The following is a 16,910-nucleotide window of genomic DNA, read 5'->3' on the forward strand; positions in this document are numbered from 1 at the left end:
GATATGGCCTCATGGGAAGGGAAAGACCTGACCATCCCCCAGCCCAACACCGGTAAAGGGTCTTTGCTGAGGAGGATTAGTGAAAGAGGAAGGCCTCTTTGCAGTTGAAATACCCCAAAAATAAAATCAAATAAATTTTTTAAAAATGCAAAGGAATGGAAGAAACAGAGGGGTAGACTTAGACAGAGACAATCTTTGGGGCCTTTCTCTGTATTAGGATATCACAGCTAAATCTAAACCAGGTCATGTCCGTCCCTGGCAGGGAACCCTCCACCAGCTTCCTGTGTTCCCCAGGACAAAAGCCCAACTCCTCACTGTGGCTCCACAGCCCTGTGTCCAGGGCCCCTGCCAGTGTCCAGCCTCCTCCTGGGAGCTTGCCGTCCTCTCCTGATTCCCTCTGCTGCAGTCACATTTGCTTTTCTGTTTTCCCAGATATCAAAACCCTTCCTGTCTCAGGTCATTGTCCCTGCTCTTACCCTATGTCCCTAAATGATCACAGCACTGTCCCTTTTCTCCTCCTTCAGGTCTAGGCTCAGAGCTGTCTCTCATGCCCTCCTACCACTATCTGAAGTTCCCTCTGCCCTTCATTCTCTATCACGTTACTTAACGTTTTATTACCTCTGCATCAATCACATCAGAAATGCTTGCTTTTTTTTTTTTTTTTTTAGGATAGTCTCTATTACCCAGGCCGTGAGTGCAGTCTCATGATCTTGGCTCACTGCAACCTCCATTTCCTAGGTTCGAGTGATTCTTGTGCCTCAGCATCCCAAGTAGCTGAGATTACAAGTGTGTGTCAGCACACCCAGCTAATTATTGTATTTGTATTTTATTTTATTTTTGAGTCTCACACTGTCACTCAGGCTGAAGTGCAGTGGCATGATCTTAGCTCGGTGCAACTGCCACCTCCTGGGTTCAAGCAATTCTCTTACCTCTGCCTCTTGAGTAGCTGGGATTACAGACACCCACAAAGCCCAGTTACTTTTTAAATTTTTTGTAGAGAAGGGGTTTTACCGTGTTGACCACGCTGGTCTCGAACTTCTGACCTCGAGTAATCCACCCTTCTCGGCCTTCCAGACTGCTAGTACTACAGACATGAGCCACTGTGCCTGGCTCAGTTTTTCTATTTTTAGTAGAGACAGGGTATCACCGTGTTGGCCAGGCTGGTCTCAAACTCCTGAGCTGAAGAGATTCTCACACCTCAGCCTTCTAAGTAGCTGGGACCACAGACACACAGACGTGCACAACCATGCCTGGCTAAGTTTTTGTGTTTTTGGTAGAAATGGGGTTTCACCATGTTGCCCAGGCTGCTCTCAAACTCCTGAGCTCAAGAGATCTACGTGCCTTGGCCTCCTAGAGTGCTGGGATGACAGGCATGAGCCACCACACTCAGCCTCTGCATGGGGTTTGTTCAGGGCTGGGTCTGTACCCTGAAGAGGAGCTCATTCCAGCCCAGGTTCCCACTGCTGCAGCGTGTATGTGGGCTCCTCCACGAGAGAAGTGGGAGTTTTCCTGTTGGAGTTTATTGTCCCTGGTGAAGTGGGCGGTAGAGGGGACCATATTTCCCAGGGTGAGGTCTCCTTTGTATGTTTCATTGTGTTACAGGGAGGGGGTGTGTGGATTTGAGCAATAAACAACATATTTCTAACTTTCAGGATTGACTGCTAAAGAATCTTCGTATGTGAGGAAGAAACCCAGAAGAGGAAGAGGAAAGCACAGGAGTCAGGGATGGCTCTTCCTCAGGTGAGATGACATTTTCAGTGGATTTTTCTGTCTCCTTCCTATCAGAAATGCTGGGACCACCTCTGGATGCACTGTCAGCTCTCTGTAGACCAGGATTAGAGCAACTGCCAATGGAAGTCTATTGGGAACCTGGCACCCGATATTTCAGTGTGGGTTCTTTTCTATTTTCCTTAAGTGTTGGCCGGTCTGAGAAATAAAGGGAAAGAGTACAAAGAGAGAAATTTGAAAGCTGTGCATCTGGGGGAGACATCACATGTCGGCAGGTTCCGTGATGCCCCCCAAGCTGCAAAACCAAGTTTTTATTAGTGATTTTCAAAGGGGAGGGAGTGTACGAATAGGATGTGGGTCACAGAGATCACGTGCTTCACAAGGTAATAAAATGTTACAAGGCAACTGAGGCAGAGCAAGATCACAGGACCAGGGTGAAATTAAAATTGCTATTGAAGTTTCAGGCCCGCATTGTCATTGATAACATCTTATCAGGAGACAGGGTTTGAGAGCAGACAACCAGTTTCACTAAAAATTTACTAGGCGGGAATTTCCTCGTCCTAATAGGCCTGGGAGCGCTACAGGAGACTGGGGCTTATTTCATCCCTTATGTGCAACCGTAAAAGACAGACATTCCTGTGGCGGCCCTTTTAGAGGTCTACCGCTAGGAACGCATTCTCCTTCTCAGAGCTGTTCCTCGCTAAGAAAAAGAATTCAGGCCGGGCGCGGTGGCTCAAGCCTGTAATCCCAGCACTTTGGGAGGCCGAGGCGGGTGGATCACGAGGTCAGGAGATCGAGACTATCCTGGCTAACATGGTGAAACCCCGTCTCTACTAAAAATACAAAAAACTAGCCGGGCGTGGTGGTGGGCGCCTGTAGTCTCAGCTACTTGGGAGGCTGAGGTGGGAGAATGGCATGAACCCGGGAGGCGGAGCTTGCAGTGAGCCGAGACCACGCCACTGCACTCCAGCCTGGGAGACACAGCGAGACTCCGTCTCAAAAAAAAAAAAAAAAAAAGAATTCAGCGATATTTCTCCTATTTGCTTTTGAAAGAAGAGAAATATGGCTTTGTTCTGCCCAGCTCTCAGGCAGTCAGACCTAATGGTTATCTCCCTTGCTCCCTGAACATCCCTGTTATCCTGTTTTCTTTTCAAGGTGCCCAGATTTCATATTGTTTAAACACACAGGTTTTACGAACAATTTGTGTAGTCAACACAATCATCACAGGGTCCTAAGGTGACATACATCCTCAGTTTATGAAGACGATGGGATTAAGAGATTAAAGACAGGCATAGGAAATCTCAAGAGTATTGATTGGAGAAGTCTATCAATAAATGTCCATGAAATCTTCACAATTTATGTTCAGAGATTGCAGTAAAGACAGGCGTAAGAAATTACAAAAGCATTAATTTGGGGAACTAATAAATGTTCATGAAATCTTCACAATTTATGTTCTTCTGCCATGGCTTCAGCCAGTCCCTCTGTTCAGGGTCCCTGACTTCCCACAACAGAAGTCATGTATTAATATGCACACAGTACGTGGTAAATTCTAGAAAAGGCGACCAATATAGAGAAATGTTTCTGCCTGATTTTATGCTACGTTTTTAGATAATTCAGTGAGTTACTGTGTTTCTGACTCCAAAAATCTTGCTAATTAGAATGGAAAGTTATTACACAGACATGAACGATAGAAGATGTTTTATTCCATCATTATTTTAAGAATATGAAATCAACCTCAATAATAGCAGGAGATTCATTAAGCCATTTTTAGCACATTAGGCTCATGGAGACTGTGGTGTTTGTTACTGGGGAGAGACTTGTGAAACAGGTTTTCATTAAAAATGATTATAATTATTATAATATTATTTTACTTTAAATAAACAAAGTATTGTTCTGTCACCCAGGCTGAAGTGCAGTGACATGATCTTGGCTCATGGCAACCTCCACCTTCTGGGTTGAAGGATTCTCCTGCCTCAGCCTCCCGAGTAGCTGGGATTATAGGCATGCGTCACCATGCCCAGCTAATTTTGTTGTATTTTTATTAGTGACAGGTATCACCATGTTGGCCAGGCTGGTCTCAAACTACTGACCTCAGGTGATCTGCCCACCTCACCCTCCTTGAGGGCTGGGTTTACAGGTGCAAGCCACTGTGCCCAGCCCCAATGATTATTATTAAATGTATATTTTTCTATTTAAACATCACATAATGAATATATTTGTTTTGTGATAAAACTCCAAGCAAAGCTGCAGCTTAGACCCTTGGCCATAAGGTATCTCCTTTCCCTGTCACATCCTCCACCCTCTTTCCAAACTCACGGGGGAGCTAGTTGTCAGAGCAAGTCTCATACACGTGTATTTCAGCATCATTATGAGACTTTAGAGAAAAGTCTGAGGTAAATTTAAAAACAAATAACTTTTTTACAAAAATTAGCTGGGTGTGGTGGCACATGCCTATAATCCCAGCTACTCAGGAAGCTGAGGCAGGAGAATCGCTTGAACCTTGGAGGCGGACATTGTCATGAGCTAAGATTGTGCCACTGCACTCCAACCTAGGCACAGAGCAAGACTCCGTCTCAAAAAAAAAAAAAAAAATATATTTGTGTTTTCACTTTAGGTTTGGGGCTACATGTGAAGGTTTGTTACACAGGTAAACTAGTGTCATCGGGATTTGTTGTACAGATTATTTCATCACTCTGGTGTTAAGCCCCATACTCAATAGCTATTTTTAATTTATTTACTTTTTTGAGACTGAGTTTTGCTCTTGTTGCCCAGGCTGGAGCATAATGGCATGATCTCAGCTCACTGCAACCTCCTCCTGCTGGGTTCAAGTGATTCCTCTGCCTCAGCCTCCTGAGTAGCTGAAATTACAGGGGCCTGCTATCATGCCTGGCTAATTTTTATATTTTTAGTAGAGACAGGGTTTCACCATGTTGGCCAGGCTGATCTTGAACTCCTGACTCATGATCACCTGCCTCGGCCTCCCAAAGTGGTGGGATTACAGGCATGAGCCACCGCGCCCGGCCCCCAGTAGTTATTTTTTCTGCTCCTCTCCTTCCACCCTCCATCCTCAAGTAGACCACAGTGTCTGTTTTCTTCTTTATGTTCCAGTAAATATTTTACTTTGCGGGCGGGCGCGGTGGCTCAAGCCTGTAATCCCAGCACTTTGGGAGGCCGAGACGGGCGGATCACGAGGTCAGGAGATCGAGACCATCCTGGCTAACGCGGTGAAACCCCGTCTCTACTAAAAAATACAAAAAACTAGCCGGGCGCGGTGGCCGGCGCCTGTAGTCCCAGCTACTCGGGAGGCTGAGGCAGGAGAATGGCGTAAACCCGGGAGGCGGAGCTTGCAGTGAGCTGAGATCCGGCCACTGCACTCCAGCCTGGGTGACAGAGCGAGACTCCGTCTCAAAAAAAAAAAAAAAAAAAAATTTTACTTTGATATTTGATGCTGCTAATTGTGAAAATTTACATGTTCTCACGTTAGTAAATGTAGCTAGCTTGCTGTTTGCCATCTGCATTGGAAATTAGCTGAATGACAAGTGGGTGGGTCCTTTGCAATTTTTCTCTGTATAAGGAGTGCCAGAGGGGCTGCCTCTGTGCACGCCTGCATTCCTACACATATCTGAACATTCCTCCAGGTCAGGCAGTTGAAAGCGTGATTGCTTCCTCTAAGATGGGGCATTTCCTGTTTTCTTAGATCTGACAAGATTTTCCCTCCCCCAACTGCCAATGTATCGTTTTCCAGCAAGATGGGATTCTTCTTCAGTTCAACATAACTTGCTCCTTTTTATATTTTTAAAGTCTTTATATATATATACACCCCCACACACACACAATATACACACACACATATACATATACATACATATACACACACACAAATGTATATATTTTGAACAACTTTTCCATTTTGAAAATCTGGGGAAAATGACAACCCTTTGTATTAACATGTAGTTTTATGTGAGTCTGTATAGGTTTCATTATTTTGTTGACATATATATGTATAATGGATTTTCATACTTTGAGTAATCTAGTTTTCATGTATTTTATTTTGAGACTGGGTCTCACTGTGTTGCCCAGGCTGGAGCACAGTGGGACGATCTCAGCTCACTGCAAGCTCCACCCTCAGGCTCAAGCCATCCTCCTACCTCAGGCTCCCAAGTAGCAGGAACCACAGGTGGCTGCCACCATGCCTGGCTAATTTTTTTTTTTTTGAGATGGAGTCTCCGTTGTCCAGGCTGGAGTGCAGTTGCATGATTTCAAATCATTGCAACCTCTGGCTCATGGGATCAAGCAGTTCTCCTGTGTCAGCCTCCTGGGTGACTGGGATTAACAGGCATGTGCCACCGTGCCCAGCCAGATTTTAGTTTCTGATGTTTCACTCTGGACGTTGTCATCGCTGAAGACATCACTCATACTCTGCCTCATCTAGATTCTGAATGTCACTTGGTGTGTCAATAAAAGTTTCTGGGCCAGGCACGGTGGATCACGCCTGTAATTCCAGCACTTTGAGAGGCTGAGTCAGAGAGATAACAAGGTTGGGAGTTTGAGACCAACCTAGCCAATATGGTGAAAGCCCATTTCTGCTAAAAATACAAAAATTAACTGGTCATGGTGGTGCATGCCTGTAATTTCAACTACTCAGGAGGCTAAGGCAGGAGAATCGCTTGATCCTGGAAGGTGGAGGTTGCAGTGAGCAGAAACTGCACCTTTGCACTCCAGCCTGGGCAACAGAGCGAGACGCCATCTCAAAAAAAAAAAAAAAAGTTTAGTAAAACACAACTGGCAAGACAAAATGTGGTGAGAAATCCCTCACTCAGATTTGCTAGAACATTCACTGCATTTCAATCCACACTTTCCCCTCTCTCCTCTTCTCATTTTCTGTAAAGATAAGAACTCCGCCCACAACCATTTCCTTAAAATATGTTTTCATTTCAGGTTTTACTGACGTTCAGGGATGTGGCCATAGAATTCTCTCAGGAGGAGTGGAAATGCCTGGACCCTGCTCAGAGGACTCTATACAGAGACGTGATGTTGGAGAATTATAGGAACCTGGTTTCCCTGGGTGAGGATAACTTCCCTGCTGGGGATGTGCCCTTGTGTATCTTTGTATTTTCTTTCTTTCTTCTTTTTTTTTTTTGAGACGGAGTCTTGCTCTGTTGCCCAGGTTAGAGTGCCATGGCACAATCTTGGCTTGCTGCAAGCTCTGCCTTTCGGGTTCATGTGGTTCTCCTGCCTCAGCCTCCCAAGTAGCTGGGACTACAGGCGCCCACCAACATGCCCGGCTAATTTTTTGTATTATTTTTTAGTAGAGACAGGGTTTCACCATGTTAACCAGGATGGTCTCAAATTTGAATTCCTGATGTCGTGATCACACACCTCGGCCTCCCAAAGTGCTGGGATTACAGGTGTGAGCCACTGTGTCTGGCCCATATTTTCTCTTTTTCTTAGATACAGTGTCTCTCTCTGTCACCCAGTGTGGAGTGCGATGGTGTGATCATGGCTCACTGCAATCTTGAATTCCTTGGCTCTAGTGATTGTCCCTCCTCAGCCTCCCCCAGTAGCTGGTACAGGTGCATGCCACCATGTCAGGCAACTTTTTTAGTTTTTTTTTTCCAGACAGGGTCCTGCTGTGTTGTTGAAATTCGTCCTGATCTCTTGGGCTCAAGAGATCCTCCTCAGTCTCCCGAGTAGCTGGGATTACAGGCGCCAACCCCCATTGGCTTTTATTTTTGAAATGTTTGCATATGTGCAGCCGGGCCTGGTGGCTCACGCCTGTAATCCCAGCACTTTGGGAAGCCAAACTGGGTGGATCACAACGTCAGGAGATCAAGACCAGCCTGGGCAACATGGTGAAACCCTGTCTCTTCTAAAAACACAAAAATCAGCTGGATGTGGTGGCATGTGCCTGTAATCCCAGCTACTTGAGAGGCTGAGGCAACAAAATCACACGAACCCGGGAGTCAGAGGTTGCAGTGAGCCAAGATCACCACTGCACTTCAGCCGGGCGACGGAGCGAGACTCCGTCTCAAAAAAAAAATTGCATGTGTGTGTCCTTAAGGCTGAGTCTATAAGTCTCTTGTAGACAACATGTAGTTGGTTCCTGTTGATTCAGCCAGTTTTTGCCTTCCGAATGCAGAGTTAAATACTTACAGTTCAAGTATTACTGATGGAGAAGAGCTTTCCTATGTGAATTTGTTACATATTGTCTGTATTTCTTGTAGTTTTTTTTTTGTTCTTCATTTCTCATTTCCTAATTTTTGGGTTTAATTCCATTTTTGTGTAGACATGCTTTGACTCCCTTCCTATTTACTTTTTTTCTTTCTTTGTTTATGCTGGAATCTCACTCTGTTGCCAAGGCTACAGTGCAGTGGTACGATCTTGGCTCACCACAGTGAGCTCCGCCTCTCAGGCTCAAATGATTCTTGTGCCCCAGTGGCTCATGCCTCTAATCCCAGCACTTTGGGAGGCCAAGGCAGGCAAATCACCTGAGGTCAGGAGTTCAAAACCAGCCTGGCTAACATGGCGAAACTCTGTCTCTACTAAAAATACAAAAATTAGCTGGACACCATTGTGGGCACGTGTAATCCTGCTGCTCAAGAGTCTAACCCAGGAGAGTTGCTTGAACCCAGGAGGTGGAAGTTGCAGTGAGCCAACATTAGGCCACTGCACTCCAGCCTGGGTGACAGCACGAGACTCTGTCTCAAAAAAAAAAAAAGAAAAAAAAATCATAACCTGCAAAAGCTATTCTTTATCCACTAGAACTCTTTATCTATGTCAGAATTATTTCTGTGTGTGTTGCATTTTCATTAACATATATGTACAGTGTTTTTTCATGCTTTTTTCTTCTAAATCACAGAAAAAAGTTGAATTATGGAGAAAAGGTACACTTATACCAGTTTCTGTATCTGTCCTTTTATTTGCCTATTCATGTATTTATTCATTTGTTGATGAGATGAAGTTTTGTTCTTGTCGCCCGTGCTGGAGTACAATGGCACAATCTCGGGACACTCCAACCTCCAACTTGTGGGTTCAAGCGATTCTCCTGCCTCAGTGTCCCAAGTAGCTGGGATTACAGGCATGTGCCACCACGCCTGGCTAATTTTGTATTTTAATAGACACAGGGTTTCTCCTTTTTGGTCATGCTGGTCTTGAACCCCCATCCTCAAGTGATCCCTCAACCTTGGCCTCCTAAACTGCTGGGATTGCAGATGTGAACCACCACGTCCAGCCTGTCTGTCATTTTATTTACCTTTACTGGAGAACTTTATATATGTTTGTGGGTTGGAGTTACTCTTTAGAGTTTTTTCATTTCTTTCTTTTTTTTATTCTTAAGACAGAGTCTCAGTCTGTCACCCAGGCTGCAGTGTGGTGGTGCGATCTTGGTTAACTGCAACATCTGCCTCCCAGGTTCAAGTGATTCTTCTCCTTCAGTCTCCCAAGTAGCTGGGACTACAGGCACATGCCACCACACCTGGCTAATTTTTTCTTTTTTCTTTTTTTTTGGTAGAAACAGGGATTCACCCTGTTAGCCAGGATGGTCTTGATCTCCATACCTCATGATCCTCCTGCCTCAGCCTCCCATAGTGCTGGAATTACAGGCATGAACCACCATGCCTGGCCAGCCTCGAAATTTTTAAAACACGTTATTGCTATAGATGGCTTCAAGTATTGCAAGATTTATAGAACAAGCTCTAAACTTACTTTGTTTAATCAGATTTGTCAGCCTTTGGTGATGTTGATGATGAGATGCTCCTGTTCCTGACTCAATCGTTTCACTGACAGAAGTAGCTTAGACTGGCCAGCCAAGGTGGCTCACGCCTCTAATCCCAGTAGTTTGGGATGCCAAGGTGGGTGGATCACTTGAAGTCAGGAGTTTGAGACCAGTCTGGCCAACAAGGTGAAACCTCAAATCTACTAAATACAAGAAATTGGCCAGGCGTGGTGGCTCAAGCCTGTAATTCCAGCACTTTGGGAGGCCGAGAGGGGCAGATCACCTGAGTTCAGGAGTTCAAGGCCAGCCTGGCCAACATGGTGAAACCCCGTCTCTACTAAAAATACAAAAATTAGCCAGGCGTGGTGGCACATGGCTGTTATCCCAAGTACTTGAGAGGCTGAGGCAGGAGAATCACTTGAACCGGGGAGGTGGAGGTTGTAGTGAGCCAAGATTGCCCCACTGCACTCCAGTCCAGGCGACAAAGTAAGACTGTGCTAAGGCAAGAGAATCTCTTGAGGCAAGAGAATCGTGCCACTACACTCCAGCCTGGGTGACAGAGTGTGACTCGGTCCCAAAAACAAACAGCAAAAGAGATAGCTTGAACTGGGAGGCTTCAGACATAGAAAATTATTTCTCATGAATTTGGAAAGGGGGAAATCCAAGAGCAAGGTGCCAGTCAAATTGTTCCTGGTGAGAGCCTTCTTCGTGGTTTAGCCCAGCCATCTTCCTGCCGTGTCCTGACATGGGGGAAAGACGAACAGGAAATGGGCTCCTTAATATCTCTTTTTATGAAAGCACAAGACCTGTTCACCAGTATTCAACATCCATGACCAAATTCTCTCAAAGGCCCCATCTGCAGAACATCCTATTGGAGAATAAGAACTCTGAACACGGCTTTTTGACAATAGGAACATTCAGACCAGGGAGCCTGCATCATATTTTTTATGTTTTTATTGTGCAATTTGATTTATACATCGTTTTCTCTGATCTCAGTTTAAAAATTTTCCCAGTACACATTCTACGTTTTATAATTTGTGCATAGTGAACTAGATAATTAAGGCCAACAATGCATACATATATAGAATTGCTGTATTGCCTGGCTGTTTTATAAATGTAGTTGTGACATCATAATTGCACCCTCTGACACTATTAGTCAATTATTTATTTATTTATTTATTTTGAGATGAAGTCTCACCCTCTCACTCAGGCTGGAGTGCCATGGTGCAATCTCAGCTCACTGCAACCTCCACCTCCTGGGTTCAAACGATTCTCCTGCCTCAGCCTTCCAAGTAGCTGAGATTACAGGCACCTGCCACCATACCCAGCAAATTTTTTTGTATTTTTAGTAGAGTTGGGATTTCACCATGTTGGCCAAGCTACTCTTGAACTCCTGACCTCATAATCCTCTCGCCTCAGCCTCCCAAAGTGCTGGGATTATAGACCTGAGCCACCGTGCCTGGCCATTAGTCAATTCTTATTCCTTATAATGTTGTGTACTTTTTGACATCATAAATCAGAAGGTAGTGATCTTAACATGTATTTCAGTTCTTATGTTGTATGCTGCTGGTAAGTAGAAGTTTGGCGTTTTTTTAAACAGCGAATTGTTTAGAATTTTGCAGGTTGTATAAATGTACTTATTATTTGCTTGCTGGTTTTATGGGTTACAATGTTTTACTAATTAATTTTTATATCTGTACATAAGGCTTTTCAGCATGTGGTATGCAGTATGACTGACACAGTCCACTAGTTAATGTCACAAAGTGCCACCAGATGCTGTGGCTCACACATGCCATCCCAGGACTTTGGGAGGCTAAGGCGAGTGGATCACTTGAGGTGAAAAGTTTGAGACCAGCCTGGCCAGATGTTGAAACCCTATCTCTACTGAAAATACAAAAATTAGCCAAGCATGGTGGTGTGTGCCTGTAATCCCAAGTACATAGGAGGCTGAGGCAGGAGAATGGGTTGAACTCAAAAGGCGGAGGTTGCAGTGAGCCGAGATTGGGCCATTGAATTCCAACTGGTTATGACAGAGTGAAACTTCATCTCAAAAATATTAAAATAAAGAATTTTTTAAAAAATGTCATAACGTGCCTTTTCTGCAAGGACATAGGTAATTTCATGACAGTTATTCAGAAAAACATTGTATTAACTTTTGTTTTGTTTTTTGAGATGGAGTCTCGCTTTGTCGCCCAGGCTGAAGTGCAGTGGTGCAATCTCGGCTCACTGCTACCTCTGCGTCTTGGGTTCAAATAATTCTTTTTTTTTTTTTTTTTTTTTTTGAGACGGAGTCTCGCTCTGTCCCCCAGGCTGGAGTGCAGTGGCCGGAACTCAGCTCACTGCAAGCTCCGCCTCCCGGGTTTACGCCATTCTCCTGCCTCAGCCTCCCGAGTAGCTGGGACTACAGGCGCCTGCCACCTCGCCCGGCTAGTTTTTTGTATTTTTTAGTAGAGACGGGGTTTCAGCATGTTAGCCAGGGTGGTCTCGATCTTCTGACCTTGTGATCCGCCCATCTCGGCCTCCCAAAGTGCTGGGATTACAGGCTTGAGCCACCACGCCCGGCCTCAAATAATTCTTGTGCCTCAGCCTCCCGAGTAGGTGGGACTGCAGATGTGGGCCACCACGCCTGGCTAAATTTTGTAATCTTTTCTTATCTTCTCAGTGCTATGATTGTTTGACAATACAGAATTTCCATTGATTTTGGTTATCCTCACATGAGCTCGTTGTGGATTATTTACCAATATAGTATATCATGTGGTCCTGTAGCATTTATTTGTATACAGTAAATATGCTGTAAATATGAATAATATATACTTTACATTGATGTGACAGTGATATGTTTTTTACAAACTGTGAGACATTTTAGGGTCACAATGGAAAAATATTCCTTACTTTAGGCTACATGTTTGTGCCCTGTCATTGTTTTGTCACGATATTGGAAACCGGCTTCCGTAAAAGTAATTTGAAGCACATGTAACAGCTCTTTATTTGTTAAAGAATCTTACGCTTTTCTGTTCCTAAGCTTTGAGGGTCGTGTTTGGAAAGTTTAAAATAAGTATTTTTGTGTGTGTCATATTTACACATTTCAGCATTATTTACCATCTGTACTTAATTTGAAACCATTTGGTGTTTATACTTTGTAGATATCTCTTCCAAATGCACAATGAAGGAGGTCTTGTCAACAGCGCAAGGCAATAGAGAAGTGTTCCACACAGGGACATTGCAAAGACATGAAAGTCATCACATTGGAGATTTTTGTTTCCAGGATATTCATAAACATATTCATGATGTTGACTTTCAGTGGCAAGAAGATGAAAGAAATGACCATGAAGCACCCATGACAAAAATAAAAATGTTGACATGTAGTACAGACCGATATGATCAAAGTCATGCTGGAAACAAACCTATTAAAGATCAGTTTGGATTAAACTTTCATTCGCATCTGCCTGAACTGCACATATTCCTCACCGAACAGAAAATTGATAATCAAGTTGAAAAGTCTATCAATGATGCTTCCTCGGTTTCAACTGCCCAAAGAATTTCTTGTAATCCCAAAACCCATATTTCTAATAACTATGGGAATAATTTCCTGAATTCTTCATTACTCACACAAAAACAGGAAGTACAAGTTAGAGAAAGATCTTTCCAATGCAATGAGAGCGGGAAAGTCTATAATTATAGCTCACTCCTAAGGAAACATCAGATAATCCATTTAGGAGAGAAACAATTTAAATGTGATGTATGTGGCAAGGTCTTTAATCGGAAGCGAGACCTTGCATGCCATCATAGATGTCACACTGGTGAGAAACCTTACAAATGTGAAGAATGTGACAAAACTTTCCGTTTCAAATCAAGCCTTGAAAGACATTGGAGAATTCATGCTGGAGACAAACTGTACAAGTGTAATGAGTGTGGCAAGACCTTTAGTCCGAAGTCATACCTTATGTGCCATCGTAGACTTCATACTGGAGAGAAACTTTACAAATGTGAAGAATGTGACAAAGCTTACAGTTTCAAATCAAACCTTGGAATACATAAGAAAATTCATACTGAAGAGAATCCTTACAAGCATAATGAGTGCAGCAAGACTTTCAGCTGGATATCATCCCTTACATGCCATCATAGACTTCCTACTGGAGAGAAACCTTACAAATGTGAAGAATGTGACACAGCTTTCTGTTTGAAATTAGACCTTGAAGGACATAGCAGAATTCATACTGGAGGGAAACCATACAAGTGTAATGAGTGTGGCAAGACCTATACTCAGAAGTCATCCCTTACATGCCATCGTAGACATCATACTGGAGAGAAACCTTACAAGTGTAATGAGTGTGGCAAGACCTTTACTCAGAAGTCATACCTTACATGCCATCGTAGACATCATACTGGAGAGAAACCTTACAAGTGTAATGAGTGTGGCAAGACCTTTACTCAGAGGTCATCCCTTACATACCATCGTAAACTCCATACTGGAGAGAAACCTTACAAGTGTAATGACTGTGGCAAGACCTTTAGTCAGAAGTCATACCTTACATACCATTGTAGACTTCATACTGGAGAGAAACCTTACAAATGTGAAGAATGTGACAAAGCTTTCCGTTTCAAATCAAGCCGTGACAGACATAGGAGAATTCATGCTGGAGAGAAACTGTACAAGTGTAATGAGTGTGGCAAGACATTTAGTCTGAAGTCATACCTTACATGCCATTGTAGACTTCATACTGGAGAGAAACCTTGCAAATGTGAGGAATGTGACGAAGCTTACAGTTTCAAATCGAACCTTGGAATACATAAGAAAATTCATACTGAAGAGAATCCTTACAAGTGTAATGAGTGCAGCAAGATCTTCAGCTGGATGTCATCCCTTACGTGCCATCGTAGACTTCCTACTAGAGAGAAACCTTACAAATGTGAAGCATGTGACAGAGCTTTCCATTTGAAATTAGACCTTGAAGGACATAGGAGAGTTCATACTGGAGGGAAACCATACAAGTGTAATGAGTGTGACAAGACCTTTACTCGGAAGTCATCCCTTACGTGCCATCGTAGACTTCATACGGGAGAGAAACCTTACAAGTGTAATTACTGTGGCAAGACCTTTAGTCATAAGTCATCGCTTACATGCCATCGTAGACTTCATACGGGAGAGAAACCTTACAAGTGTAATGACTGTGGCAAGACCTTTAGTCAGAAGTCACGCCTTACATACCATCATAGACTTCATACTGGAGAGAAACCTTACAAGTGTAATGACTGTGGCAAGACCTTTAGTCAGAAGTCACACCTTACGTGCCATCATAGACTTCATACTGGAGAGAAACCTTACAAGTGTAATGACTGTGGCAAGACCTTTAGTCAGAAGTCACGCCTTACATGCCATCGTAGACTTCATACTGGAGAGAAACCTTACAAATGTGAGGAATGTGACAAAGCTTACAGTTTCAAATCAAACCTTGGAATACATCAGAAAATTCACACTGAAGAGAATCCTTACAAGTGTACTGAGTGTGGCAAGACCTTCAGCTGGATGTCATCCCTTACGTGCCATCATAGACTTCCTACTGGAGAGAAACCTTACAAATGTGAAGAATGTGACAAAGCTTTCCATTTGAAATTAGACCTTGAAGGACGTAGGAGAATTCATACTGGAGAGAAACCATACAAGTGTAATGAGTGTGGCAAGACCTTTACTCGGAAGTCATCCCTTAAATGCCATTGTAGACTTCATACCGGAGAGAAACCTTACAAGTGTAATGACTGTGGCAAGACCTTTAGTCATAAGTCATCGCTTACATGCCATCGTAGACTTCATACTGGAGAGAAACCTTACAAATGTAATGAGTGTGGCAAGACATTTAGTCAGAAGTCACCCCTTACATACCATCGTAGACTTCATACTGGAGAGAAACCTTACAAGTGTAATGAGTGTGGCAAGACCTTTAGTCAGAAGTCATACCTTACATGCCATCATAGACTTCATAGTGGAGAGAAACCTTACAAGTGTAATGAATGTGGTAAGGTTTTTAATCACCAAGGACACCTTGCACGTCATCATAGAATTCATACTGGAGTGAAACCTTTGGAATGCAAACCATGTGACAACGTTTACAGTCGCAAATCAGGCCTGGAATGACAGGAGAATTCATACTGGAGAGAAAGCTTACAAATATGAAGAATGTCAGAAACTTTTCAGTCGCACATCAAACCTGGAAAGACACAGGAGAATTCATACTGGAGAGAAACCATAAAAATGTAAGTTTGTAACAAGGCTTTCAGGCATGATTCACACCTGGCACAATATCCTAGAATTAACACTGGAGATAAACCTTACAAGTGTAATGAGCATGACAGTCTTTAGTGGGCAGTCAACACTTGTTTACCATCAGGCAATCCATTGTGTAAGAAAACTTTACTAATGCAATGATTGTCACAAAGTTTTCAGTAACCCTACCGACATTGTGAATCATTGGAGAATCCATAATGAAGATAGATCATACTAGTGTAATAAATTTGGCAAACTTTTCAGACATCGTTCATACCTTACGGTTCATCAGCAAACTCATGCTGGAGAGAAACTTACAAATGTCATGACTGTGGCAAGGTCTTCAGTCAAGCTTCATCTTATGCAAAACATAGGAGAATTCATACAGGAGAAAAACTTCACAAGTGTGATGTTTGTGGCAAAGCCTTCACTTCACACCTCATTAGACGTCAGAGAATGCATACTGGACAGAAATCTTAGAAATGTCGTCAATGTGCCAAGGTCTTCAGTCTGAGTTCTCTCCTTGCAGAATATCAGAAAATTCATGTTGGAGGTAGTTGTTCCAAATGCAATGAGTAGAGCAAACGATCAAGCATTAATTGACATTAGAGTCAATTCAGCATTGACTTGAGTTTGAATTGACTTAACGTTGAGTTCAAGCATTAATTGACCTTAAAGTGTTTATCTTAAGAGGATTGGGCCAGGCACAGTGGCTCACATCTGTAATCCAAGTGCTTTGGGAGGCCAAGTTGGGTAGACCACTTGAGGTCAGGAGTTTGAGATCAGCCTGGCCAACAGATGTGAACCATCTTCCCAGCCTCTTTTTTGTGTCTTTAACAAAAACTGATAGGGATTTTTATGGGTATCGTGTTGAATCTAAATAACATTGGATTATATAATCATTTAACAATATTAATGTTTCCAATCAATATGGGTTGTAGCTCTTACGTTTTTAATCATTTCAATCAATGTTTATAGATTTCAAGGTACAAACTTCTGACTTTTTACGTTTATTTCTAAGTATTTCTTTTTTTTTTTTTTTGAGGCGGAGTCTCACTCTGTCGCCCAGGCTGGAGTGCAGTGGCGCGATCTCGGCTCACTGCAAGCTCCGCCTCCTGGGTTCACGCCATTCTCCTGCCTCAGCCTCCCAATTAGCTGGGACTACAGGTGCCCGCCACCATGCCCAGCTAATTTTTTGTATTTTTT

At 43.3% G+C, this 16,910-nt stretch overlaps 1 protein-coding gene across 1 annotated transcript; it reads left to right on the top strand.

The window, feature by feature from the left end:
* Positions 1-1,725: 1,725 nt before the first annotated feature.
* Positions 1,726-15,575, top strand: LOC112611921 (zinc finger protein 765-like). The gene is given in 5 exon segments (XM_025365883.1): positions 1,726-1,740; positions 6,667-6,793; positions 12,586-13,269; positions 13,498-14,319; positions 14,389-15,575. Coding segments are annotated over 5 exon segments (2,835 nt in total).
* The last annotated feature ends 1,335 nt before the right edge of the window (positions 15,576-16,910 follow it).

This window comes from Theropithecus gelada, chromosome 19, assembly GCF_003255815.1.
Source record: "Theropithecus gelada isolate Dixy chromosome 19, Tgel_1.0, whole genome shotgun sequence".
Taxonomy (NCBI): Eukaryota; Metazoa; Chordata; class Mammalia; order Primates; family Cercopithecidae; genus Theropithecus; species Theropithecus gelada.